This window comes from Drosophila erecta, unplaced genomic scaffold, assembly GCF_003286155.1.
Source record: "Drosophila erecta strain 14021-0224.00,06,07 unplaced genomic scaffold, DereRS2 tig00000000-arrow-pilon, whole genome shotgun sequence".
Classification (NCBI taxonomy): domain Eukaryota; kingdom Metazoa; phylum Arthropoda; class Insecta; order Diptera; family Drosophilidae; genus Drosophila; species Drosophila erecta.
In genome coordinates, this window is record NW_020825194.1 from 9,033,376 (window position 1) to 9,060,953 (window position 27,578).

The following is a 27,578-nucleotide window of genomic DNA, read 5'->3' on the forward strand; positions in this document are numbered from 1 at the left end:
GATCAAGTACATGCAATCAATAAGTTGGGAACCACAGAGTTATGGCCGATTTGCACGGCGTCAGGCAAATCAAATAAAATAAATTGGTAAATCTATAACATTAACGATATGTTTAGCTTGATGAATGGAATTGTAAGGTGTTCGCTAGTGGCTTAGGCAAATTATTTAATTGACTTTCAATTGACTTTGCCATCTAATATAACGTGCTAAATGGTTTTGAGAAATGGATTCTAAAGCAAAAACCATCAATATTTACATTTAATAAGACGTCAGGAAAAATGTGGGAGTATATTATAGAATCATTATAATTAAATCAAGTGCATAGACACTAGCTCGATTATAGATTAATCTTGAAAACAAATCTGTCAGCACTCGCGGATTAAGTTTGCATGTAGTAGTTTAAAGTGCTCGCTTGCCATTTCTGAATTGCAAATAAAAATTTAAGCCAAGTATGTTTCATTGCCCAATTACATTTTCGAAGAACCTGTGGATATTACAATGCTGCCAGTGGGATATTTCCCTCAATTAAGTGGTCTGGCAAATGCAATCATTTTCGTAGGCCTCCCTTTCCCATTCCCAAGCACTTAATCCAACATAATCCAGCTATAACCATACTTGCCAGACGCGACAAACTCTTGCAAATTCATTTCTATGCAAATTTCTAGTTTCCATTTGGATTTTTTCCTGGAGTTTCACTTTCAATTTGTATTTGTATGGTTTTCGGTGCTTTTGTCACAGTTTCGTTTCGTTTCTGTAGGTGCATTGTGTATTGTATGTTCGGTTCGGGGTATATGACAATGTGTTTGGCTCGATCCGCTTCGCGTTGAGTTGAGTTTCTTTTGTCTAGCAGCTGAAATTTTATATGGTAAAATACAATTTGTGCAACTGGCAAAAGCGACAAACAACAACAGGCTAAGCATCCTTTGCTATATATTGAAAGTGAAGTCTCTTAGCATATTTGCAGCATTTTCTGTTGCTGTTTGTAGCTGCTGTTTTACTCTGTGAAATTTGCATATTTGCGCACAGCTGCTTTTTTCTATTTCCCCGGTGCTTTTCTTCACTTGCCGCTGGTTGTCTCTTCTATTGCATTAATTTTGGCTTCTTGTTGCCGTTGTTGTCTTCGTCGTGGCTAATATGGTTGCTGCTGCAAATGTTGCACTGATGTTGCTGATGCCGTTGCTGCTGCAGCAGGCAGTGCTGTTCATGTGCAGCATTTGTCGTTGGTTACCACATTCTGCAGCTCAGGCGGTTTGTAATTAATGGTTAATTAATTGAAACGAAGTAGCTGACAATCTTAATGATCCGTAATTTGTTATTATGGTAATTTATACAAGCCGCAGCAACAAGAGCAACACCAACACACTAAGGCCTCTCCTCTCTGTTGCTGTTTGCTGTTGCTGTTGCTGTTGCCATTGCCCTACTGCTGTTGTCTTGTAAGACATATAGAAATAAAAATTCATTAGCTTCTGAGCTGAGTGAGTTTGGATGACGGCGACAATTGTCTAATTGCAGTCACGAGCAATTTATGTACCTCGTTCAGCTATGAGTTATACATATCACCATGTCCGCTATATTTATAAATTTGTATCGGATCAGATCGGCTTTACTTATATGGATAGAGCAACGCCCACAGGTGGCCCTAACAGTCGGGCCACAACAATAAATTGTGCTTAGCGGTGTGGCAGAGCCAAAAGGCGGCAACAAATTTCAGAGCTAAGAAATGCCAGACTGATGGCTGCCTGGCCTCCCACCCATTTCGCCCACTCCCACTCCCACACCCACTCCTCCCCTTTTTTACAAAGTTTGTTAGTTTTTTTTGTTTGTATTTTTTGTTGCCACCGGGAAGATGAGCACGACTGGCAAGCAACAAACAACAAACAACGGGTTAGAAATTTGCATCTTGACGAATTTAATGATGATGATGAAAAAGACGCCACAGAGGGAAAATCATTTCGATCGGGGCAAATAAACTGAAAGAAGAAGAAACTTCAAGGAGCCCACAGACAGCACACGATGTTTGTTGAAGGCATTTTGGGATATGGGATGTGGGAGTGGGAGTGGGAGTGGGAGTGTTGGATGCTGCTGCCGTTCCCGTTGCTTGGAAAATATTTATGAAGATGCCTTTTGGGTGGCATTGCGGAATGTTTGACGTTGGCTGTCTCATGTCAAGTGCTGTGTCGTTTTGATGGGCAAGTGAAAATATTTTCAATGCACTCTGTCATGACAGCCAAACAAATTACTGGGTAGGATATTGCGGCTCTTTTGGCGTGCACCTATGAATGCCGCCACCTATGAATAGCGCCAAGAAGCCTGACCGGTTAAATGGCAATAATGAATGGCAGTCAGCCTTCAAACTAAATACATGGGAGCGTCACCCTTTGTCTGTGCTGATTAGCCAGAATTTCTGGCCATTCCTGGCCAGGTCTCCTTTGTTTGGCTGCCAAGTGGCGCCTGCAGCGATCACGTCACAGACTCTCCGACACAAAACAGCCACAATTGTTGGTTTTCTTTTTGCCAATTTGATTGTTAGCCCAGAGCTCACGATTTGGTTTCAATGTCTTCGACGGCGGCAGTGGTGGTGGCTCCACTCTGCTCGTTTGGCTAAATCAATAAAGTTATCATGATTCCGGGCAGAGGCGTCTCACCACGTAAATGCTTTAATACTTTAATTTCTATACATTTTCGTATCAATCCAATTTGGCTGTCAAAAATGTTTGCTCACTCGGGGTGAACGCCCACCCACCCCAAGACATAATCAAAAATTCAGGAAAAATAAAAAAGCACTAGTATATATAAACTCAATTAACATGTCACGCTTGGGCAATGAATGCAGTTCTCTGTTTCTTTCCAGATTTTGTGTTCAAGCTTTTTGTTTCTGGTTTGTCATTATTATGTCGCCAGTCAAAAAGCCAACTGAAAGTAAAGGCTGCCAAAATTCGTGCGCTACCGTTTTACAATGACTTAGAACAGCAGCAGCAGCAGCAGCAACAGCAGTGGCGGCAGCTGAAAAAATTAACTTGTTAAAATGCAAATTTCTGTGACTTGGGGGGCTGTCCGTCCGCACAGTTCGGCATTTAGCCTTGTTATTACTCTGGCATCGGCATTGAGACCGTTCGTTCCCGTATTGATTTTGATAAATGACCCCGCTCCAAACAATTGCCAATCATATTTTTCTGGGTTGGGTTCTGACTAACCGACTAACTGGCCCAAAATTGATTGAGCGCTGCACTAATTAAGGCATTAATCACGTGGCCCAGGAGAATGTATGACGAGCTTACAGTTAGGCCAAAAGTTGGTAGTACACTGTGAAAAGTTGCTGCTCTGATGTCTAGAACATATCTTACACATTGTTTTGCATTTTCAAGAAAATGTACATTGTGGGATATTTTTGTGAAAGATTTTGTTAGAAGATAGTATTCAGTATTTGGAAAGTTCGAATAAAGAATATTTTACTTTTAGAGCGTATTTTTTGAGTAGTAATTCTTTCTGAGTGTAACTGCTGCCGTTGCACTTAAGACGCTGTGAAAGTCGCAGGCGGGCACACGAAAATTTTCACCCAAAACCACAGCAGGGGTGCAGGAGTGAGAGTGTGGGCCGCCAAGATGGACATGTTCTGATACAAGTTTCATAGCAAATTTGAAATTTATTGCGCCATGTTGCCGCGGCGCAAGGCACGACTGCAACAGATGCAGCAGCAACAGATGCAGCAGCAACAGATGCAGCAGCAACATCAGCTGCAGCAGCGGGAGCAGCACCCACTGGCGCAAGGCCGTTAGGCACTCTCTTGGCCTTATTTGGTGGACAGTACGAGTATTTATGCAGATTCGCCGCGTGGGTGGCACAACACTTTCTACTCACAGGCTGCACTTGCCAATTTGCATTCGTGGCAGCTAGCAGCTGGTTGTTGCCCTATTGATACGTGGCTCTGATTGCTTTATGAGCTGTCTGCCTGCTGGCTAATGTTCGCATAATGTTTATGGTCAAACATATAAATGAAGGAAACGATCCTGAGCGGCAGCATCATTGCATCCGACAGTTGACAACGGCAGCGGAAGACCTCGCATTGGAGTCCCAATGTAAGTCCCAATGTGGCCAAGACGGACAGCGGGCCAATCAGCAACATCTTCGTTAGCTGGCTGCCCCCTTCATGCAGTTGCTTTTACGGCTTTGTCATTAATCAAATGGAATTGAAATGCGCCGCGTGTACATCACACGCCGTTGTTGTAGCTCTTGCTGTTGCTGTTGCTCTTGCTGTTGTTGTTACCGCCGAGCAGCGCCCATTTGGAGTTTGCCATTTTTGCGCATTTTAATCATGCCCGTCTCGCCTGTAGTTATTTGGCGTTTTTTCATACGCCTGGCTATGCCAAAGAGATCTGCGGCAGCTGATAAAGCAATGGCATTGCCGTTGCCGGTTGTTGCTTGTTGGCTGCTGCCGCTAACTGTTGCCGGTTGCCGCTGCACTCACACAAAAAACGGGTGCCAAATTTGGTTTACTTTTGAAATCCGAAAGCATGGCCTTTTCTACGCTTTCTTAAAGCATACATTCTTCGGTATTTGAAGATCGATTAAATATTTAATATTATTAGTACAACCAGATTTGTGCTCAGTGTTTTTCAACGCCAACGCAGGCAGCGGCCGAAATGATTAATACATCTTGATGCGATTTGGTTTGTAACGCAGGCGCAATAAAAACGCGACTTTTGATTGACAATGGCAGCAAAAAGCCCGAGATGCCGGCCGTTGATTACTTCATTAGGCGGGGTTCGAAAGTTGCCCGCTCCAACGGGGAGGACCATTTGATTCAATTATGCATATGCATGCAATTGAAGCATAAGCCAAATTCACTTGCATCCCCATGCCATTGCCAGCTGCAACCGGCATATATTTTCTTATCAGCCGCCAGCTCGCTGAGCTATTGGTCAATTGGTCAGCAACTGACTAGCAACTGCAATTGCTGGCATATCCGGCTCTATTCGGCTTTTGGGGGCAGGCTCTCAACTGGTGGGCGATAATTATCTGGCTGAAAAATGATCGACTGCCTTATGGCCAACTTGGTCTCACTTGGCTAACGATGACAATTTGCGGTGCAGAAATTCGCAGCTGCAAGCTCCCGTGCGTTTTTTGATGCGTTTTACGAGCGGTCTTCGAATGGCTTTCGTAATTTATGCGTCGCTTGGCAATTTAGCAATTTGAATATGCACAGTCGTTTATTATTGGTGGACATTACGATTGCTCAACACGCAGTTGAATCCCAAAAGTATGCAGCAGAGTCAAGTTCAAGCTGTTTCCTTCATCATGAAATATGTGTGCGAGTATGTGCCAGACATGATTAACCCATTTTTACCCGCACAATTATCACATTTTGCACGCGCACACACTGCGTATACGCAACGCGAAACGCCCCATCGTTTATCTCAATAAAAGTGATTACGAGTCGATGAGACGACGACTGCCGCTTTCCATTGATGGCTCCATTTGGGCCAATCGAAGCGCAATTTGATTGCGGTACGTGAATCAACTTGCCTCAACGTCCCCAACCAGCAGGTTTTCCCATTTCCCCGCCGGCACAGCCACAGCCATATTGTCTTCCTTTGCGCTTTGGTCTTCTTTTATGAAATCAGGCGAATTATTTTAATTGATTGAGCCAACGCTAGAGGGGGTGCTGGTGGTGCGGCCACGCGGTTTAAGTATAAGTACAACTGGTTTCGGTTTTTATGCGCACGCATTTGACGATTGGTAATTGAAACTTGTTAGTGAAGACATTAAAAAATCGTTTAGCACGGTATTTGGGTTAAAAATGCGTGGAAAATCGTGCAGTCAAAGCGGTAACCCGGCCAAGAAAAAGCGGCCAAAGCAGAAGCAGCCAAAGCGTGTGATTTTCATTGATTGTCTTGGCAGTGAGGGGGGGTTCAAAATAACCAAGCTGGAGAAAATTGTGTAACCGCAATATAAAAATTCCTGCACATAAACTAATCTCAGACGATGGCTGCCTATTGACTACCGTGATGCTGTTTTCTTTGCCATTTATTTCTTTTTTTCGCTTGACGCCCGCAACAAAGACGTAGCTTATGGGACGCTAATCATGACCGGGCTAGACCAAAGAAATTGTGCCGAAAATTGCCACATTTTTGCACATATTTCTTATGCATTTGCCTTTGTCTGGCGCAATTTACATAGTCGAATAAATCATGAGCTGCCTCGCTACCAAATTGTGCGAATAAATATGCCAGAGAGCGAGGTTAATTAAAAACATTTAAATTATTGAATCGTTTTTTATTTATGGCCCATAATCGAATACCTCCCCCCCTCCCCACTCCCCACTCCAACAGCCAACCCGAAACGTAAAACCCATCATGCTATCATGTTTTTTAAATGATGCCGCCTCAGGCTGTTTGCATTGGCCAAAATGCGCTAACAATTTCTACGATTACGATTACGATTACCATGCAGCATCCCCCGAATACCCCCTCCAACCGATCCTATTCACCATTCGTATTCGAATTCGCATTCGCATGCATCTTCATCATGGCTTTGGCTGGGAAGATGCATGTGCCCGGCACATGCACATCCACATCCACATCCAGCAGATACCAAGATATATCCATGGCGACCACGTCCATGATTGGCTGGCCGCCAGTTATATGAGCACGTCTCCTTTGGCTCTAAAGCTCTGGCTGACTGGATGGCCAACTTTCTTTCTTTCCCGACTCGGTCCCGCATCCAAATCACAATAATCGTGCTCAAATTAGTCAATATTTGAGCGCCAAAATGCTCAAACAAAGGCTTATTATTTTATTTCATACTTTTTGCCCGTTCTGTTTGGCGCTTTTCCCCGCTGCTGGCCATAAAGTATATATAAAGTAATTTCTGCATTTTAAACATGATTATTAAGTAAACTACTAGGCAGAGCTCGGTGCCGCTGTCAGTTGGCAGGCAAATGACCACAAATGATTACGCAGCGTTTCGGTTTTGGTGAAATTTCCTTTTTTTTATTGTCCACTTTTTTTTGTTTTTCTCCTTTTTGCCCGACCATTGGAGCTGCGATAGAGGCGAGGGAAAAGCCGGGAAACGAGCTCACCTCGAGAGCCTTAAAAATGTTAACTGACCGCTTCCCAAATGGCCTGCACTTGTTGGCCAGCCTGTGCCTCCTTTGAGTGGCCTCACCGATCAGGTGTTGATGCTGCTGACCGACACGTAGAGAAAAAGGACTACGTTATACAAATGCACAAAATGCCTTTCAAGTTTTCAGCCACAAAGGATCATAATGTATTGCAAAATATCTCAACGAACTCTAGCATCACAAAAATCAATTTTTCACACACTAACTACCTAGAAACCCATTTGAAGTTTCCGTATGAAAATTTTGTTCTTTTCCACAATCAGCTGCAACAGATCAGACTAAGCGAATGTTGTTTTCAGTGCCTGCTGCCGTTTTCGCTATTTCCAGATACCCCTGCCAGTTTGATTTCCCCGCAGATATTGCACTTAAAAGTTTCTACAGCAGCAGCATCTGAAATATTTTCCAGCAGCGGCATTTTCTCTACGCCGCTCTGCCCTTATCTAAAGTATGCAAGCCATGGCACTGCGAGCCATGCAAATTTGTTAAGTCATTTTTGTTTGTGGTTCTCACGCTGCCAGGCCGTAAGGTCCATTTTTCATACACACATAAGCCCAAGCGACTGCGAGTCGGTTGGTTTCCATGTCGGTGTCAGTGTCAGTGCTTTGGGGTAACCACACAAAACAAACGAAAAACCAAAAAAAAAGTAGTAGAGTAGAATCAATTTGACAATTTAAGCATTTGGCACATTGGCCAGAACACGACGCGGGGGTACTTTTTGCGATATGCTAAGCGAAACTGAAATAACCACAGACTCGCAGTTCGATCACCTTAGGGGTACGCCCGATATGGGCTACACGGTAGCCAAGCTATTTTTTTGCAACTATTCTAAATGCCGAGCACTTGCCGAATCTATGCAAATGAAACAAGTCGAGAGTGAAACAAAAAGTGCTGGCCAAATTGGGGAAAAAAGTGTCGCAGCGACAGGTTGGCAGAACCAACATTTGGCATTAGCCAAAAAGTCCAAGAGATTTACGAGTCGAGCACGCCAAATGTGTTTACACTTTGTCACCCTTCTGTCAGTTTGATTTATTTGTTTGCAGATAGCCGGCCAGCTAGCCATGTTAGTTGGCCAAGAGGCAGAGAGCTGGCCAAGACTGCCTCAAATTAAAATGCAAGTATGGCCGGAATGCAGGCTCGGGCCATGTGGCTAGAATGAGCGAATGCGAATGACTGATTGACTTAAGTGGCCAACTGACAAGTGGCTTTAATCAATTGGTGTGACTTTTAATGCAGGCCAGGCCCCAGTGCGTGTGTGTGTGTGTGTGTTGGAGAAATTGAGAAACGAAAACCGAAAGCGAAACTCGCTGCGAAATCGAAACCGCTGTGAACAGGTGTATGGGTATTTTAAGAATGTTTCACTTTCAATAGGAGCGGATACAATGTCAAACACAAAGTCCTGAAGAATTCGCGTTATATGCGATAACTAATTTTGTAATTTCCTCTTTTCCAGCTTACACATTACTTGGAATTAACCAGTAACTGGTTTTTAAAGGCGCTACTCTGGCGCTTCAAGCTCAGCAAATGATCGGCACCGAGGATATGTCCGCAGCGGCTGGCATGGACATCAGCGAGTCCTTTCGTGCCGAGGATCTCTCGAAGGCGGACTTCTTTGACTTTGTGACCGGACCCGATATGGGCATCGGCATAGGAGTGGGCGTGGATTCGTTGGGTGTCAGTCTGCATCAGCAGCAGCAGCACCACCACCAGAACCACCAACAGCCGCCCCACAGTCATAACGGCCACAACAATAATAACAACCACGTCCAGGTGGTGCACCAGCCCATTACGTCGCAATCGCAACAGCAGAGCCTCTGCGGTGGTGCGAGAACCAACAGCAACAACATGATCCACGACGGCGGAGGAGGTGGTGCAGCCGGCGGCGGTGGCGGTGGTGGTGGCGTTGGAGTCGTGGTTCCCGTGGGCAACCGCAACGGCAACAGCAACGGTGGCGATCCCACGTTACAGGGCTATGAGGTAGGCTATTAACTTGGGGCATTAGCTATAACTATACAATTTGCAGGGACAAAATGTTAAAAAAGATACTTCTGGATAATTAGAAAGTAGTAAATTTGTTCCAGTCACAACCAAATCATCCTCTATAAATCATTCTTAATTGTTCTTCTCCCCTTCCAGTTTTGGCATCAGGACAAGGACAGCAGCCGCCTTGACTCCAACTCGATATTCGAGGACCTCGATCGCTACTGCTGGCAACAGCAGTCGGTCACAAGCAGCGCCAGTAATGGCGCATCCGCCAGCACCAATCAGCCCAGTCCCACCTCGCCGCAGGGTCACCTCCAGCAGCAGCAGCAGCAGCAGCAGCAACATCAGCAGCACCAGCAGTTGCAGCAGCAACAGCAGCAGCATCAGCAACAGCAGCAGCCGAATGCGAACAGCTCCTCGGCAGCTTCCAGCGGAGCGGGAAGCAGCAGCGACACCATCAGCAGCCTGGACACCACCGATGGCCAGATCTACACCCTGACAGTATTAAATGGAGGAGAGCCCTGGCTGAAGCGCTCGGAGGCGGAACAGCTGCCCACTTCGCTGGATCTGGACAGTCTGCTGGGCAGTTTTCCGGGCTACATTAAATCAGAGTATCCCTACGATGACAGTGGCTTTAGTACGGATGGCAAGGATGTGATTGGCAATGGAACGGATGGTCTCAGCAGTATTTCCCAGGCACAAAACCAGGGTCAGCAAGCGCAACAAACGCTGCCCTCGCTGGTCACGGCCATCTCGTTGGCGGGCGGCAATGATTTGGGCCAACAGTTGGCTCAATTCCAGAACAACAACAACGACTGGCACATGGCCGATCACAATACGGAAACGGAACAGAGTACGGCGGAATCGCTGCTGCGGAGTGCCCTGCAGGGTAAGGGTTACGCAAAGGGTTTGCACATGCAAAATGGCCTGACCATGCCGGTGGTCAAGGAGGAGGATATGCGGCGTTTGCTATTTGCCGATGAGGCAGCAGCTTTGGGCTTTGCGGACTCCACTTTAAGTGCCGCCCAGATGTTCGACGAGGCCCAGGGCATCCATCTAAGTTCGCAACAGCAGCAGCAACAGCAGCAGCAGCAGCCACATAATGGGAATGCTAACAATATCCTGGTGGACGATATGTTCCTATCGCTGGAGAATGCCTTCAGCGATGATTTCGAGAAGATCAAGCGCATCGCCAACGAAGTGCAGCAGTTTTGTAGTGCCGGCTCGGCAGGAACACCAACTCCCGGAGATTACGTGCCCACCAGTGACGTGCTGATGCAAATCTCACCCAGTGCGGCGGTAACATCGGCCGGTCAGTTGCAACCACCGCAACCCTTGAAACCGGAGGTCAGTACCTCCACATCGCCCACATCGGCGGTGGTGACTTCCGCCGCCAGCAGCGGTCATGTCCGCTCCGGCGGTGGCGTTGTCAAGCCCAAGAAGGCGTACAAACGGAGCAGCAGTAATAACAATAATCCCAATGTGGCTAATAACAACCAGAGTAGCGGTGGCAATCCGCTGATAGCAGGCAGTGGCAGTGGCAGCTCCTCGTCGAGCGGAAGTGCCAGCAGCAGCAGCAATAGCCCGCCAGCCAATTCCGGCGGCAGTTCATCCTCCTCCTCGGGCAGTACGCAGCGAAAGGAGCGCTCCCTGCACTACTGCTCCATTTGCGCGAAGGGATTCAAGGATAAGTACTCCGTAAATGTGCACATACGCACGCATACGGGTGAGAAGCCCTTCGCCTGTTCGCTCTGCGGCAAGAGTTTTCGGCAGAAGGCCCATCTGGCCAAGCACTACCAGACGCACATGACCCAGAAGAACAACGGAAACATAATCAAGGGCGGATCCGGCAAACACCAGCGAGCGAGCGGATCCTCGACGGGATCGGCCAGTGCCGCGCTCAACCAGCGGCAGCAACAACTCGGTGGCGGTGTGGTGCCTCCCTCGCTGCCCGTGATGATCAGCAATCCCAATACGCCACCTGGCGGAGTACTACCACCTGCCAATGGACTCCTTGCCAATCGGTAGTGAGCACCGGCAGTGGGGTGGATTACCCCGGCCTAACTATTTCTTGTTCCTTACTCACAAAAAGCAAACACAGACACACACACACAAACAAAATGAAAAAGAAAATGTAGAGAAACTATTACTACTGTTAAATACCTAAATACTTAAATACTCGTACTCCCAACTCGAATTTACGTCATTGATGCATTCCTATTTCAGCTTTCTGTGCAATTCCTATATGCCCACACACACAGACAAACAGACAGACAGACAAACACACTCGAAGCACTTCCAAATACAATACTCAACTTAATGTACATTTACTCAACAAATTAAATTAAATGTGCCAAATTTTGAAGATTTAAATAACTAAACTTAAACTAAAGTATAAATAGTAGAAATAACCATAGGCGTGTAGAAATAGAAGTGTAACGAAGCTAATGAAGCAATTCCACGAGTGGTGATATCAAAAAGAGGCCAAACGCTTCCTTGCAAAACGATAATGAGAGTTCTTAAAAGAAATTCCCCTAACTAGAATAATTACCGCCTTCAAATATTCGATTTATTTACCAAGTTTCCTGATCACCCGCAGTTCTATAGAGTCTTCAAGTTGCTCAGCCCGATGCGTGTTTCCTGTAAATTAAAAGTATTTGTTTTCTTAGTTGCTCTGCCCAAATTAGCATAAATTTGTTTGCTAGTGTTAATGTATATATTATATATGCGCGTATATAATGTTAGTAGTAGTATTTTATTAGTTGTAAACAGAGGGAATGCCAAATATTTGAGGGAGGAACACTGACCTAAGGCACTAAATTCGAAACGCATCCTCCGGAGCTCATCCTACAGCAATTTCCCGCTCCTTTCTCCTTCAAGGATCTCTTTGATCTCTTGGGCCGAGTGTTAGCCAACTTCGAAGGCATTCAGCGAACATTAAGAAAATAAGGGGGGCACAAGCATTACCTTACCAACTACAAACTATTACACACCATATGTTCAGCAAACTCAACTTGCACTTGCCATTATTTTTGTATTTGATAAATAAAGCAAACAACAAGGCGCATTACTAAGGCGAAATTCCCTATAATTAAAGATAACTCCACATTCACCCAACTAGTGTATTGTTTAGGCTAAGCTAACTGATAAATCAGCCGTAGTTAGTGGTTAATTAAACTGCCAATTATTTTGTGATAGTTTTTAATGGACAATAGTTTAGATTACGCAAGAAATATCTTCAATGGTGTTTGGGTTATGTAACGTTTTAACGATTTGTTATAAACTGTGTACACTTTGCAATACGAGTATTTTCTGCTAATTTATTGAACTTCATAGTTTATGTACATAGAGAACGATCCTTGTTTATATCCAAGCCTAGGCTAAGCCACACATTGAAATCTTAGTTAAATCTTTGTTAGTTATTATTTATGCACACACACACACACAAACACTCACTCAAACATAAAACACACACACACACACACATCCATCTGCAGTTAAGTTTTGCATTAATTTTTTTAGTATTGCAAGCATTAAAAATAAAGAAATCTAAAACGTTTTATTGACAATTAAGATGCGCCCCGTGTCCGCTGTTTGGGTCCGACGTGGGTTAATTAGTTTCAGCTCGTTACGCCGATGGAGGATGAAGATGGCAGATGGGTCTGGCCGAGGTCTGAAATAATTTTCTCCAATAAAGGAGCTGAGTGCACACGAAAGCGCATGCAGCTGCGCATGTCAACAACGGATCGCAACTGCAGCAACATTACTGCAGCATCAGTGCAGCAGCAGCACGCTGATGCAGCAGGCAGGCGGCACTTGTCAGTCAAAATCAAAGTACCCGGCCCCAGACTGCCGGCATCGTTTGGCGGGGGGCTACAAATGCGTGCCATCAGCGTAGATTAGAGAAAATTTTTCACTTCACGATCGGTGAAACACGACTCGTGCACTGCAAAAAAAGGGGTACTGGCACTGTTCGAATTTCGATAAGTATTAAATTCGCCAAGTACATAAAACAAAACGCGAATTCTTCAGTCTATTCATCAGAATTTTGATTATTTTCTCACTCTTTTAATCTTTTATAAAAAATTAATACTTGTTTTGTGGATTCACCCAAAATTTGTATATCCCTTAAAAACCGTAAGAAGTTCTTATAGGATATTGCCCCAGATCTTGATCACATTAAGCCCAAATGACAGCTAACCACTATTTCTCCCAGTGCACCGCTGATGGTGATGCCTCCACTGCCGACCACGTCGTTTGAGATCGAAACATGTCGATTAGGGAATTTCAAGAGGCGCCAGTGGCCGTCGCACAGGTGGCTAACATCAGCGCACCTTTGGGGGAACTCAAACACTGGGTATTCGGTGTTCCATGTTCCGTGTTCAGTGTTCAGTGTTCAGCTGCCACTGCGGCAAGCACGCGTCTTAATTGCTTTTGATGTTGAACTTTGGGCCAGCAAGCTGCTGTGCAAATATTTGCACAATGGAAATGGGGAACATTCGATCCTCGTGTGGGGTATGCGAAACGAAAGGAAAGTCATATTTGATGGCTAGACAAATAACCATAAAGCAGCTGGAGCTGTGAAACTACACTGGCTGTAGTCATTACAACTGCAAAGATCCCTTTGTTTAGGTAGCAGGACGATTTATGTTTAGTGTATTTAACGATAATTTTCGGATATTATGGTTTTTAAACAAGCCACAAAACTCTTTTATATTTTGTTCCGCTTCATAATGATTTTCCATTTTACCTTGTGCACCAAGATTTCCAGCAGCCAAACTAGTGAGGAAAATACTACCATAAAAGCATATCCATACCACACATACTGTAGATCCTGAATCTGCATGGCCCTGAATTCGCGATGAGGACTCAAGTCCACAAAGTGCATCTCACCCGCCTCAATGAGTTCCGAGAAACCGGTGGCCATCCAGTGAAAGTAGAGTCCTCTTTCGGCCAATTCCATAATCAACATTTGCACTGGTTCCATAAACACCGAGTTCTCATGCAAGGGGAAGCCGAAGGGTATATTGTTGAAAAAGCAAAAGTCGTCGCGTTTTTGGAAAAGTGGTCGCGAGAAGACCTTTTGCTGTTCGTTGATCAAAACCCACCTATTAGTGGTTATCATGTAACCATATCTCGTGTCCAACGTGTCACGAAGTGCCAAGTACCGATTAAAATCGGGCTCCACCAGGAACATGGATTCGTACTTCCGAAACTCCAGGAGACGGCCAACCAGCTCTGCATATTCCGGCTTCCATGCCACCACTTTCAGATTGGAGGCAAAAATATCATCGTAAGTTCGTAGAGCCGACTGCTTTGGTGCACTGGTCACATAGCTGGAGAAATAGGAGTTGTACCAGGCGGTGATCAGGATGCCCAGCACGCAAATCTCCAGATAAATACCCCGCACAAGAGCGGGTGCTCGGAAGACTTCCACAAAGGATTGCCCCAGTACTCCTCTCAAGCAGCTGTCGTGGAGCAGGAACTCACTGATGTTGGTTGGATAGCCATGGAGCCGCAAGGCGCTGGCCAGGAGACAGGATATTATCACTAGGGTTCCCAGAGTTAGCAGAAAAGCAGCCAGCTCAAAGACCCTGGTGTAATACTCAAATGGTGGCACATCGGCCTCCACCGGCAGCATGAGGCACCAATTCATCTGCTCGTACGGATAGCTGAATCCAAATGGGGGAATCGTGGGAAAAGTCAGGGATATGGATAACTCTACGGATTCATTGCGCACTGCACTAACTGTTTGCATCGATGGTGCAAAGTCCAGGGGATTTTTCGCCAGCAGTGGCTGCACAAATTTCACGTTGTACTTTTGCTGAAAGGCCGTCATAAAGTGACCCACGGTTCCATCATAGACCACATCACCCTTCTTGTTGCGGTAGGCAATCATGCGCGGAGCGGTTCCTCCAAGAATCACGGGCATCTCGTAGCCATGGAAATTCCTGAGTCGATCGGGAAAAATAGGTAAAGGTTGCAAACTGATATCATAGATGCGCTCTTCTATTTGTAGTACAGGAAATTGTGAGTAGCTGTAGAAGGTCGAGGTAGTCTGTGAGCCAAAAATAGAGTATATTGAATTTAATTTTTCTGAGCTTCTCCACACCCACCTCAAAGTCCTGGAAAATCACAATCACATTCAAGAGCTTTTTACGCCAGCAATCTCTAAACAGTTCGTATAGAAAATCGGTTGACACCTCCGCTTGGATCAGAAACATCACTCTAGACGTGGTCATGTGCCTAAGATTCGCGACCAGAGCTGTGAGCAGACCTCTGTGCTCGTCCAGATTTGCATCACTTATAAAGCCTAGGGAAACCAGACGTCTACTGATGCTATTGTGCAAAAAGTAGCTCACATCTTCATTTAATTGAAGGACAGGCACTTGCAGTTCGTCCATAATGTCCCTTGCCAACGAAGTGCCGTTCCAAACTTGATCCGACAGACTAAAGTTCCGATTCTTCATGAGCAGCACGTACTCAAAGTCCGATTCCAGTTTCATCCTGCCCAGTAATTCAATTACCGTTGCGGCACCGACCAGGCTAATCAGGCAAAGGCCGCCCAGGATCCACTTTGGGCAATCCATCACGACGGTCGAGGGACAACTGCATGACACTGATTGATGCCGCTGCACATTTAAAGGGTTGCTAATGAATCCGCCGACGACGTGGCTAATGGTTAATTCCAATTAGCAGCACACGTTAACAAGTCGCGGGCGAAAAAAGAAAACCAGAAAACATTTCCCAGGGGATTCCCATTACACAATGACAGCGAAATCGCCTCAATCAGACATGTTTGGTTGGAAAATTAACACTACACTGAGATTAGGTTAAGTCAATAAAACAATAACTATGGTTGTGAATATGCTAAAGGGAATTCTTTTGAGGTTTTCAAAAGCGTTTTATTCTAATAAACATTTGACAAAGACATTCCTTTCTTTATTTGCCTAACTTAAATTTTTTTTTGGTTTGCCGAAACAAAATATATATTTCATGTTCTGCCACATCCTGTGTCGCCAAAAACAAACCAACTCTAGGATAAACACCATTGTGGCCAACCCAAACATCCAACCCACAAAGCGCCAAATCTGTAGCAAGTCCTCCACCTTCATGGCCCGAAATTCCTTTGGATGACCTCGATCCTCGAGGCTCAATTTTCCTGCCTTGATCATTTCCGTAAAGCTCATGTCTCTCCAGCGACTCAGAAGTCCCGTGGCAGCCACTTCCAAAATGTGGCGATCAAAGGGTTTCCTAAATATCGAATTGCTTACGATGGGAAACACTATGGGAACGGTGTGAAAGACGCAGAGATCATCCTGCAGGCTGAACAATGGCGAACTGAATACCCTCTGTTGCTCCTTCATCAGAGACCACTTCTCCATTGGCATCATGTAGCCGTATCTGCTGTCGAAGGAGTCGCGTAAATGCAAAAACTCCTGGTAGTCCTCGTGCAGTTGAAAGATCGACGAGTATTTCTGCATGTTTTCCGATAAGAGGAGAAGCATTTCGTACTCCGGCTTCCAAATCACTACCTTGAGACTAGACTGCTTAATGCTCTCATAGCTGCTGAGCCGTGGCAGTCTGGGGGCTCTGGTCACAAAAGTGGAGAAGTACGAGTTGTACCAGGAGGTGATCAGCAGACCCAGCAAACAGATCACCAGATACATAGCCCTAATTAAAGCTGGAGGTCGAAGGACCTCATAGAAGGATTGAGACAGGACTCCTCTCAGACAGCTGTCATGCAGAACGTACTCACTAAAGCTGACTCTATATCCGTGAAGACGAAGAGCAATGGATAATATTAATGAAATCAACACCATGGCAACTATAGTGACGCCGAACGCCAGAGGGCTGAATACCATGCTGTAGAGCTGACTGGGAGGAACCTCCTCGGGCACTGGCATCATCAGGCACCAGCTCATCAGCTCGAAGGGATAAGAAAACCCAGTATAAGGAAGTTGGGGATGAATAGCCCCCAAAGCAATTTGCACACTACCATTTCGCACGGCAGCAATTAAATCACGAGCCGGAGGAATGGCAGACTCGTCAAAAGGATATGGTTGAACCAATCTGCAATTATAACGCTGTTCAAAGCTCTTCATGAAATTACCAACAGGTCCTGAGAAAATCAGTTTTCCATCCAAACCACGATATACTATTAGTCGAGGTGAAGATCCACCCAAAGCAATGGGTATCCTATAGCCGTGAAGATTTTCCAAGCGCTGTTCGAATATTACAGAGCTATTGTCCAAACTTCTCTCAATAAACTGCAGGATGGGAAAGGGCGTGTAGCTGTAGACAATTAAGGACTCCTGAAAATATTTAACAGATCCCACCAGGCGTGTGATTAATATTTCACAATCAACACATCAAACACAAGCAATAAATTATTTCACAGTCATGAACTTGCTAGTTTTTTCCCAGCTATTAATTTTCTTAACGGGCCTTGGAACTGCGGTGGCACTCAGACATGGTGAGTTATCTTTATAGCTTAACTATATAACTTATAGATAGTAAATCTTCATTTCAAGGGAGGTGTTTGTTAATCGCAAATCCTGGTCCTTGCAATGGGAATTTTGAAATGTTTGCCTACGACTATGCCAACAATGTATGCGTAGAATTTATGTACGGTGGTTGTGGAGGAAACCCAAATCGTTTTCAAACTAAAAAGGAATGCATACTTCAATGTGATGCCTTATCAGATGACGATGAATTCGAAGAACTTATGAATTCTACGGATAAAAATGATTATATGACAGGACAACACAGAACAGATGGCACACCGTCATTTAATAGAACTTCATTATCAGAAAGTTCAGAAGCAACCACGACAAAAGAAAAAACTAATAATCACTTCACTCTCCTTTATTAAAAGGTAATTACTTAAGTAATTATGTACATCTTACCTCGAAATCTGGACCTATGGCCACAACATTAAGTAGCTGATGGTTCCAACACCATTGCAACAACAAATTTACTCGAACTGTCATATTCTTTATAGCCAACAGCACGGGTCGTGTGTTTAGCATACGTAGATGGCGGTACAAATTTCCCAGTACGGCTTCCGGTGCATCGTTCACAAAAGCTATTGTAAGGACATTATATGATTGATTTTCAAGCAAGTTATAGTTCGGACTAGAGTGCTCTTCAATTTGAAGTACGGAAACAGGAAGTTGCCACAAGATTTCCAGCCAAGTCGGATCGGAGTTGCCCAAAAGCAGCGCATACTCAAATTCAAGCTCACGACTCAGATGATGTAGTAAATTGTGATAGGAGCTTTGCCTGCCAGGACTAAGGAGAACCAATGCGGCTAACAGTAGGTGCAACTGACCCATGTTGAATGTGGAAATGACTTTCCACTTCCAGTTTATATATGTGCCTTTTAACTGCCATCAACGGCACCCATGGGAGCAGATTTATTTGATTTATTTAACTTAGCCCGAGAGTTTTTTGCCACCACCTTACAGTGCAATTAGGATGACACTGTACTTATAATAATTAAATAATAAAATAATAAAGAAATACCCTGACATACAGCTTTTTGTTCGGGCCGAAATGGGATATCTTACAATAAGCCTTGTGGGCAATTTAAGAGGCCACTAAACCCACTAACAACCCCATTAGTAGCACCATTACCAACTGTGATGAACATGTTTTCGCTCAGGCTTTAATAACCAACTAAAGTCGCCCACATAGTCATTTGGCTTGTTTTAAGACACTTTTGTGGGTGTTAAGTTCCTTTTAGCTATCAGCTATTAAGTATAATCAGCATTTGGTAGCCACCACAGTTAGCTTCAAAGTATAAAGTTTAGATATCGGGCAAGTGGTTTGTAAGCTGGTATGTTTATGTGCAGACAGCAGGTTTTTCTCGGGCAGGAGTAAAATGCGAATCATATCACATATTTATGAATTTGAGCACAAGCCCTATTAAATTTTAAATCATTTGTTTTTTACAAATCCATACAGATTTAATTCCATTGAATAGCGTACAATAGCGAGGCTAAATCGAGTCACAAATCTCATTCACATGCGATCCGCCTGACAGATGATCGCTCTTAATGATGCTGCCAACAACAGCATCCACTCGGCTCATTATATTTCTCAAGCATTTATATGTTTTGGTGCACTTCACTGGATTTGGCTGATGCGTCAGCACTTGACCCGCACTCAGCCCCAACTGGCTGATCCTCCTCCATCTGCTCCACCGCCCAGCTCCAATACTCCGATTCCCAGTCGTAGACTCTGTCCCCTGCTGTTGTCCGCCAAATGGAGTTGACGTTGACGTAATGCCCCGCCACTTGAGTAAGTCTCACTCACTCGGTCTTTTTTGGCTTTTGTCATTTCTGGTTGCTGCTTCTGCTTTTTTGGTAGTTTTTTGATGAAGTGCATCATCGTCTGGGGCTGGTCAATTAGCTGCACATTCCGCGTATCTCGCACAAAAAGAGTGGCAGCGTGGAAAGCTCAACATGGCAGGGTTGGTTTCTTATATATTTTTTTGTCTTTTTATGCTTATGTTAAGTATTTTTTGTTTATTTTGCTTGGAGGTCACGTAGAGTCTTTAATTGGCTGGCCCGGGCTGCGTATGCGATGTCAATTTAGCGAGCAGAGTCAGAGTCCCAAAGTTCATAAGTGCCCAAGCGCATTCTTATATAGCAATCTTTTGCAATGGACGAAAACTTCACTTAACCCACTTGCAGAACATGCAACCACAACCACTAGAGGCTACCTTTTATTTTGGGTATTTACTGCGAGAAGGAATTTTCTTGTGATTTTAATATTACTCTGTGTATAAAAGTTTCTTGCAACCATTTCTATTTTAACAACTTCTGTTGCATACGACAAACAGCCAAGGGAAACGTTTTTATGATTAGTTGGCATCGTAAAAGCGATAACTCATTTGCTGAGTCTGCCGCTCTGTGTGCCCCACTGGGGCACAGATCGCCCGGAGTGTCCTTACACTCCTGACACCGGCAACCTGGTAATTGTTTCTGAGCACCCAAGCAGCCAAAAAAACTTCCTAGTCCACTCTGGCAGAGATCACGGCCCCGTTCCATGCGGACTCAGGCAGAGACACTGCCCCAGGAAAGTAACTCATATTCGGTGCATTTCTGTGCTGCAGAAATTCACAACTCGAACCGTAGTGCATGTGATCGTACATCCGACTCTTTGGGGCTCTTGTTGTCCAGTTGTGCAGTTGTACAGTTATTGTTACCAGCCACGAGACATGCACGAGCCAACTGTAACTGCAGCTCCCCCGAAAATCCCCAACCCCAACTCCCTCATAGGCCAAACCAAAAACAATAACAGTCGCAAGCAAAACGGTAGCCTTTTTGGGGTACGGGTCCCGACATAAGCAGCAGTACAGAGATTTGGACCAGGCCTGGGTCTGGGGACTCATTGAAAAGCGAAAGATGGCCAAATGGAAATGGTGAAAATGGCAAAAGGCCAAAAGCGGACTGACAAAATATTTTCGCATACGTGTATGATAAATGGCACAGTTTAAAGTAAGTCGAGCACTTGCAATTGTCCACGTACCCGACGAACACAATGTAAATTTTCCAAGCGCTGACCATTTGCGCCAGTTTTTCCGCCAGCTGAAGCTAATGGTGCCACACTAAACATTGCCACAACCATAATTTTGGCATTTTTCGCTAGGTCGCCGCTGCCCGAGTGCCTGATTTATGAAAGGGCCTCATAATTTAGCACAAATATGGTCATAACTTTTTGGCTTTTACTTTTTGCGGGGCTTGGGAGCTGCTAATGAAGCGGCATCGCCTTCCTCCGCCAGAAACTGAAAACCAAAATCTGGAAAAAGAAAAAAAAAAGCCCCCAGTGGAGGTGAAACAAAAGCGCCCAGAAAACTTCCAGCCAAAACTCATTTAAGTGGATGGCCAGCCGATGGCCACTTGTTGCCATCGTTTCCTAGCAATCAGCAGTGAACGTGTCACTACTAACTGGCCGGGAACCGACCAAGTCGAGCTGCACTGGCAAAAGTTATAACCTCTAATTAAAAACATATATATGTGTACTAACAAAAATCTTTTTGAAATTCTTTAAAAGGTTTTTTAGACATCAACAAGTTCGCAATGAAATTGTTTTGTTCCTGCAGCAATTATGGCTTTCCACAATTTCAATTTCATGGTTATCTTTAAGATTGCGATCGTAGAGGTCATAATATTCGGCAGTGTAGACTGGGGCAACCATGCCGAACCGTGCCTATAATCATCATCAACATTACCAGCCAGCCGCCTGCAATGTGGAGCAATCACGTCCTGGACCAAAGCCACCAAAGTGAGCCTGGCCAGCGGCTCCTGCTCTCGACTGCCGCAATCCAGCCAGACTTCAATAAATGTCACTCCTCAAGCTTTGCATCTAAAAATTGATGACAATAATTTGTTGCATTTGCCCGAAGGGGTGTGGCACTGGCCAGCTCCGATCGCCATTTGGATCCCAGTTCAGTTCAGCTCAGTTCAGTTCGCAAATGCCTGGGACAGACGACCAAGTTGACTCCGAGCTGAGCTGCTGCTCCTGCTGCTGTTTTCAACACAATTTATACAAAGTGTCGCAGTTTTTGGCGCTTTGCATTTGTTGCTGACAGACTGACCACCTGCCCGCCCCGCGGAAAAGCGGCAACGGTTTGCACTTTGCCGATGCAAAAAAGTAACATAAATTTCGTCATTTTGTCACAAGTCGTTTGTATGCGATACCGCTGCACCTAGAAAAATGTAACTAGAATTGCTGAGAAAAACTATTCCCTGCAGCAACTGCCCAAGCGAAAAAGGTTTGCAGTTTCTGTGGTCATTGGTCTGTGCATTTTCTGCAAGTGTAGCTTAGCACCAGGGTTAGCGGGCTGGCACTGGGCTGGGCTGGGCTAAATCCATTGCTGCTGATTGCAAAGCGATTTGCCGAATTGTTTCCCCCACAATTCCATAAAAATCAACACACTCCTTTGGAGCCCGTTCGCTGTTCGCTTTGATTTGATTTCGATTGCGCATTTTTCAATTTGATAAATTTATTGAGTCGCACAGGGTTAACAAATCGCCGGCGATGCTTGGTGAGGATAAGTCGAAAGCTTTTGGGGGAAACCCAATAACCGAATGGATTCGATACTCCTGCCCCACCCATTCAGCTCCACCGAGATGGCACCATGCCATCCACCGTATATGCACGTACGTGGGCCTATATGGCCATGGCAATAGCCTTGTAAATGGCATCAATTGCGACCTTTTGGCACTCTTACGGAAACATTTCGCTAATGAAACCGATACCTCAAGTGTCAAGACACGATCCGGTTCGAATTGCCATAGGTTTGGCCTGTGGTCAGTGGCTTCTGGCCAGTGGCAGTAGTGGCAGTAGTGTCCGAGGTGGCAGCAGCATTTACCACACTGCGGCCAACTTATGGCAGCCATAAAAATGTTAAGCACAAAACATTTGCCACATTGGCACCTTTTGGCCGAAAGCAGAAGAAATGGAGCACGCACGTGGCAACTGCCCCGGGGCGAAATTGGATGCTATTCTCGATCGGCGGATCCTGGACTCCACCATTTGGGGTCGCAGCTGCAGTTCGGTTATGCGGAAGCTGAATCCAATCATAATTTGAAGACTCTTTTTGGCCAACTCGAGTTATGATCACTTTCAAGAGCAATGCCATGTGGCGCTAAAGTGTGGTAGTCGGGCGTATAATTCGTAATGGGATATCTTATGTGATTTAGATTCCCCACAGATGGCTAGAAAGTCCAATATTATTTTCAATCTTAATAACAGCTAGGGGTCAGGGTTTAATTTACACACACACGATACGATAAAGTTTGAATTACCTAGATTTTAACCATCTTGTGGATGTCATAAGCAACTAATCAGTTGAAAAGGAATTCCTTCAACGAAAATTTATTTGCATTTGAATTGCAGTCATAAAACACCCTGGGCTATTTTCCTTAATCACTTTACAAGGACAGCGCTTAGGAGCCATTCCCGAATAACTAAAATTATACACTTTAGTTGATTATTTCATTACAATGCAGACAGCCCACAAATTAATAAAAAAAAAGAAATGAGTTGTTAACAACAGGCACTTGCAGATGCGCCTCGAATGCTCTTGGCCAAAAGAAAACACGTCAAGCAATCGTTCAAAGTTGTCTCGGAGCATTTTGGATTGTTGGTGGCTGTGTGGGCGTGGGGCAACAAAAGATCTGCGGACACACTGGCAACTTGCAACATGCAACATGCAACATGCAACATTCGCTTCGGTTGGACGCCGATTTCTCGGGGCTCACAAGTGGAAAACAAAAATAAGAAAAATCCAGCCAACGTCCAGCATGTGTACGTGTTTAAACAAATACAATTTGCAATTATATGGCAAGCAAATCAAGTTGAAATCAGCATGCGATTTCCACCTGTGGCCGGCGTCATAATTCGTGGCCATGTTTTCGGTCATAAATCTAGCGATTTACAATTATTTTCTGCCTTATTTTGTTTCGGCCTCGCTGCAAAATAGAAAAGCAGAAAATGCATTTCGTGGCACAGTGGGATACAGTACGGATACATCGTGTGCCCGCCAACAACAAAAGGCGACTATAGGCAACAGCCCCTAATGTCCATTATGGTCATTTCGTTATCACTTCCCCCAGAGCCAGGCCAACGAGGAAACATAGACGCCGTCGTCCGTGATCCGCTGACAGTCATAAATTTGCATAGGTTTTGCAATAGCCTTAAGAAACTGCACACTACAGCAATTTTCCCCCCCTCCATTTGGGAAACACATACTGGAGAGGCGAGCAAAATGGTTAAAAACAAAAAACGGAGGATTCAAATTATTTACGATGACGCTAACGATCGTCGACAGGTGGCGCTACGCACTCTGGTGCCATCCCGTTCCAATCCACCGCATCTCTCGCTCGCACTTTCTGATAACGCAGTGCGTGGCTGCAAATTGATTTTACGGCGCCGCCCGTGTTGAAGCCCCAGGCATTCACTCTATAGCTCCACAGCAGCCCCATCTTTCCACCGATTCACAGCCCCCCACATGCACACATGGCTCCATCGCGCATTCAGCTGGTCTAAATTATGCAAAAGACAAGTGAAAATTTGCGCTAAGCGGGGCTATCGTTAGCACAAATCGAAGAGAATGAACGATCACGCAATTATATATTGATTATATATTAATTACAATAAATAATTTAAGTATTATTTTATTTGCATCCCAAAATTCGTAATAATTCATCCCATCTACGAAAGGAATTAACGATCATATATTTATTATAATAAATAATTTAAATATTATTTTAAGTTCATAAACGTTGTGAGGATTATGCATCCCAAAATTCGTAATAATTCATCACATCTATTTGCCTTTTCCCACCACATTCCTTCAGTCCATGAACCTTACGAAAGTGCATAACATCTAAAGTTTTAAATGGTTTTACTTTAGTAATCCCCAATTTATTTTCCATTAATAACACTTAATCATTATCATCGTTCAGTATTTTTCTCGGTGCAATCTCAAGCATCTCCCGCTGTCAATGGGGCATATGCGTTATATAAAATCGGCTTGAGGGATTAGCCGGCCGTAGTGTGTGTAATTAAAAGTGTAATTGTGGGGACCTAACGAGTTTGCAGCAGCTGCTAACTGCAACGGCAAACAAATATGTATGCCGCACTCGAACTGGAGTTTGGCTGCGTATTGATGGATGAGTTTGAGTTTGTCATGCAAATTTCAACAGCCCACGAGTGGCGGTCGGTCCACCAATGATGATGTTGTCTCCATGGAGTCGCCATCTGCCCGCCGATCCTCAGTGTTTCCAATACCCAGATACACAGATACCCAGGCCTCCAGAACCCCAACCCCAACCCCATCTCTATCGGCATCCATGCATACCGCTAACGAGCGACGCGTGGTCTTTGGGCCAAACACCCTGTCTCCGAGCCCGTTTTTCTCGGCCATATTCTGATACCATAAATATGAAGCTGTTTTTATTAAAAATTGCCTGATGCCCGAGACTTGGCCTAAGCCGCATTGGCATGTGTGTGGCATATAAATTGCATTGCGCTGGAATTTTAATGACAGCCTTTGGAAATTAATCTAACGCGTTCGCCAGCCAACAGAAGAGCGTTGACTAGCCCAGTCACTTATGAAGCACTGAGGGCAATAATTGCATATTGCATTAATTGAGTAATAATCAAATGGCAAGCTAGTGAAATTTCTGGGAGTTTTGTTTAAAGTGGCTGCAGGAGAAATGACAGTCTCTCTGGTTATATAATGCCTTCATGTATTTCATACGTAATCACATATTCATAATTTAGCTTAAGCTATTTTTTTCAGTGCACTCCCCACATCTTGTTGTGAAACTTGTTTGGCAAAGTGTCGCAGATGGTGGTTGTGCTGTTCCCGTTGTGCCATTGATTGTTTACTGAACTGCTGGGTCCCAAATGGGGCCCTGCCAACGCAGAGATAGATGGATATGGATATGGTGATTGGGATGAGGATGAGGACGAGGCGGCGATCCCAGCCGATCGTTATTATCCACAAGAGGGGGATATAAAGAAGCCACCGGCTGTGGCTTTCACTTGTCCCGCATTTGCATGGAAATTCCGCGCCAATTTCAGCGCAATTAATCGCACAGCCGCGTCCGATCTAGAGACGCCCCCAACCTGCATCCTACAAACTGGCAACTACAAAGCCGCCACCTGCCTCCCACTGCCCCAACTATCTGGTGGCATCTACCATCCTGGCCAGAAAACCAGTTGCAGCTCATTTGCATGGCGGCTTAATTAAAACAGTCTGTGGGTGGGTGATGGGTGGTTGGCCTGGCTTGGTGGGTACGTTCGTTTGCTGGTGGCTTTTGGCCATCAGCTATATGGCCTCGCTTTCCTTGGCAAATTTCTCTCTTTCGCGTACACACACAGCACACACGATTGCCTTATTTATGTGAAAAATTCGTGGCACATCTGCCGGCTCCCATTTAGTCAGCGGCAAAATTTACTCGCTCATAATTTAGTCAATGGCAGGAGGAGAAGAGCAAGAAAAGAAAAAAAAAAAGGAAAAATAAAACAATAACCTCAACGGCTGCAGCTTTCATGGCCAAAACGGTGGCAAGAGTGGGCGGGCTGGGCAGACTGGGTTTTGGCCATGGGAAAAGCGGAATCTTTAGCAAAGAGAAAAAAAAAACAAGAAAATCCCAGACCCAACCTGACTGATTGAGCACGGCAATATCCAGACGATGCTGAAAGTTTATTTTATCAGCTGCAACCGATCAGAATGTTAATGGCTTTGGCGAAATTAATTGAATTTGCATGTGTGTATCTTCTGCATTTAATTTGACTAGGTTATCGGATCTCCTAGACTTCCGATGGATGTGGTGACACGAAATGTTCGCCGATCTAAGGATTAGATTTCTTTGTCGGTTTTCTAGCGATATTACTCTTGGTCTAGCCGATTATCCATTTTACTAATGGTTTTAAAGGGAATCCTTACTGAATACTGACAATTTGTAGCTTTACAACCATAGAATAAGATCAGATTTACCAATACTAAACGAGTTACCTTGAAAATAGTTTGAGTGAGCTCTTATAAATTCGTTACGAATCATATTAATTGATCATATGTCATACTAAAGGCGACGTCATTTAAATGACATGCAAAGTCGTCAAGTGCATTTACTTAAGTTTATAAATAGAGCAAGATGTGGGCGTGATTCGTGTACTTTTCCCTTCCAATCATCATGTCAGATGCTGGCTAATAGATCGACCATCGTTAATGCGACAATTGAAATGCTTTCGGTTTTTTGTTTCTAAGCCAGGCCAGAACGAATTCGGTGGCAACAAGTTGGGGAAATAGCTTGAACAACAAGGGGCAACAGCAACAGCGACAGAAAACGTTGTCAATTGATTTTCTGCACTATTTCAATTGACCTCACCGCCAGTTGATGTTGCTCGGATTTGGTTTCTACCTCTTTTTTTTGGCTTGGAGCCACGGTAGCCAAGATGCTGGAGTCGCCGATTCGTAGGCAGTGCAAAATGAAACGAATTAACAATTTGATGTAACTGTGATTTTTCGTTTGGCTTTTTTGTTTTTTGGGTGGTTTTTTGTATTTTTTTTTTTTTTTTTGGTTTTTTGTTGGATTTTATTTTGTCGGTCGCACACGCCCTCAACGAAGCGAATTCAAGAGAAATGCTTATCGTGCTTCAAAGAAAACCAGCAATACGAACGGCAACGGCAACGGCAACAGCAGCGGCAACAAAACATGAAATTGAAAATGCCAAACGCTAAAAGACAACTAGACAGACCGTACCCAACCCTTCTCCTCCTCTGCACTAAAAAAAAAAAAGAATGAAATAGGCTTCATTAGGAAAATAAGCCAGTATATTTTTACTTTAAGGAAAGTCCATTGTAAGGTCCATACTTTATTATCGTTCGTTTATGTTTTTCCAAATGGAGTTCGTCACAACGCGGACCGCCTGTTTCCCGCATATTTGCAAA

The 27,578-nt window shown here is 44.6% G+C and overlaps 4 protein-coding genes across 5 annotated transcripts in view; 2 read left to right on the forward strand and 2 right to left on the reverse strand.

The window, feature by feature from the left end:
* The window catches only part of LOC6554444 (rho GTPase-activating protein gacU), a 63,088-nt gene extending 50,518 nt beyond the window's left edge, over positions 1-12,570 (forward strand). For both annotated transcript variants that reach the window (XM_015153832.2, XM_001982106.3), the window contains 2 exons: positions 8,571-9,094; positions 9,254-12,570. In XM_015153832.2, coding sequence (XP_015009318.1) covers positions 8,642-9,094; positions 9,254-11,128 — 2,328 coding nt within the window. In that variant the 5' untranslated portion in view covers positions 8,571-8,641 and the 3' untranslated portion in view covers positions 11,129-12,570. The remainder of the gene's footprint in view (positions 1-8,570; positions 9,095-9,253) is intronic.
* Positions 12,571-13,811: 1,241 nt separating this feature from the next.
* LOC6554445 lies at positions 13,812-15,690 on the reverse strand. The gene is made up of 2 exons (XM_001982107.2): positions 15,217-15,690; positions 13,812-15,158 (listed from the first exon to the last, which is right to left on the reverse strand). Exons 1-2 carry the CDS (start codon positions 15,688-15,690, stop codon positions 13,812-13,814), a joined length of 1,821 nt encoding a protein of 606 aa, XP_001982143.2.
* A 360-nt stretch (positions 15,691-16,050) lies between these two features.
* Positions 16,051-18,619, reverse strand: LOC26526307. Its single transcript, XM_015153889.2, has 2 exons — positions 18,010-18,619; positions 16,051-17,415 (listed from the first exon to the last, which is right to left on the reverse strand). Exons 1-2 carry the CDS (start codon positions 18,436-18,438, stop codon positions 16,051-16,053), a joined length of 1,794 nt encoding a protein of 597 aa, XP_015009375.1. The 5' UTR covers positions 18,439-18,619.
* LOC113564642 (kunitz-type serine protease inhibitor mulgin-4) lies at positions 17,473-18,146 on the forward strand. The gene is made up of 3 exons (XM_026983088.1): positions 17,473-17,576; positions 17,635-17,978; positions 18,105-18,146. Exons 1-2 carry the CDS (start codon positions 17,504-17,506, stop codon positions 17,973-17,975), a joined length of 414 nt encoding a protein of 137 aa, XP_026838889.1. The 5' UTR covers positions 17,473-17,503; the 3' UTR covers positions 17,976-17,978; positions 18,105-18,146.
* Positions 18,620-27,578: the final 8,959 nt, after the last annotated feature.